Genomic DNA, 1,211 nt, shown 5'->3' with positions numbered 1-1,211 from the left:
CCTTAATATTATTTTAATAAATGAAAATACTTTTTTTATATATCATGTTTATTTTTATTTCACATAAATTATTTAATTCCATACAAATATTAAAATAGTCACCGCTTAACATCACATGCCGGTGCTGGATGCTCAGTGAATGTTGAAAGAGATCGTTTGTGCGATGGTGCCGGATGTTCGGTGTAAGTTGGTGGTGAAATGGTCCTGAATGGGTTGAAGTAATCTGGCCCATCGTTTACATCGAAAGACTGATGTTGACTATAATTTTGATCGGGTGACGTTGGTCCGTCAATATGATCAATCAGCTGAAAAATAAATGTAAAATTAATATTATTTTTATTTTTAAAAATATGTTTATATCAATTACCTGTAACGGTCCGAGTGTAGCGTATGTAATTGAATCGTCATGCATGCTGAATATATTGCTGACCGGCGAATAGCTTGGTGACATTGGTGAAACCATTTTACCATTCTGTAACTAAAATAAAAAAAAATGGTATTAAATATTTTTTCTACATGTAATAATATAATTATGAATTACCTCATGCGAGTTGTGTGCCATCTGTTGTAACACCGTTTCAGCTAGTTGTATGGTTGCGCACATTTGTATTTGGTTTGCGAGGTTAGGACAAGATTCCACAGCTCGATTGTCTTGCACGTTTTTAATGAATGCAGTCATATCATCCAAATTTTTTTACTCCATCTGCAAGCATTTCTCGCGTAGGTACGTCGCAAGCTCTTCAAACTGTTTTCGAATTAATGGTGAGGTGTATACTTCTTTCCGTATTATAGTTTCTATAATGCTCCACTCCAGATATTGAAGTCGAATAAGACCTGTTCGGTTAACGACACTCTGCATCCGTTTTGAGTTTTTGATTCAATCACAAATACATTTTCCCCGGTATATACCATGCTCGATAGTTTCATCATATCATCCTCAAAAAAACGTACACGCTTATATTTCTGTGGCGTATCTAGTATAAAGGAGAGGATATGCCCCATATAAGAGAATATTTTTTTTAAAAATTCCGGAGTAATAAGAACGTAGCGTGATGAAGTTAATATATTAACAACCACCTGTTCATCTGGGAGAATACCGACTTGTACAAACTTGCGGCTCGCAAAGTCCAGTGTGTAGCTTGTAGTTTCGATAAGGTCGGCCGGTGGCGATGGTGGCACATAAGTAAAATCCTTCTTCATGTATAACGATG

At 35.8% G+C, this 1,211-nt stretch overlaps 1 protein-coding gene across 1 annotated transcript; it reads right to left on the bottom strand.

The window, feature by feature from the left end:
• Positions 1-98: 98 nt before the first annotated feature.
• Positions 99-679, bottom strand: LOC115033557. The gene is made up of 3 exons (XM_029486337.1): positions 542-679; positions 368-478; positions 99-305 (listed from the first exon to the last, which is right to left on the bottom strand). Exons 1-3 carry the CDS (start codon positions 677-679, stop codon positions 99-101), a joined length of 456 nt encoding a protein of 151 aa, XP_029342197.1.
• Between the last annotated feature and the right edge of the window lie 532 nt (positions 680-1,211).

This window comes from Acyrthosiphon pisum, chromosome A1 (genome assembly GCF_005508785.2).
Source record: "Acyrthosiphon pisum isolate AL4f chromosome A1, pea_aphid_22Mar2018_4r6ur, whole genome shotgun sequence".
NCBI classification, from domain to species: Eukaryota; Metazoa; Arthropoda; class Insecta; order Hemiptera; family Aphididae; genus Acyrthosiphon; species Acyrthosiphon pisum.
Note: the sequence above shows the minus strand (reverse complement) of the source record. Positions and strands in the feature narration are given on the sequence as shown.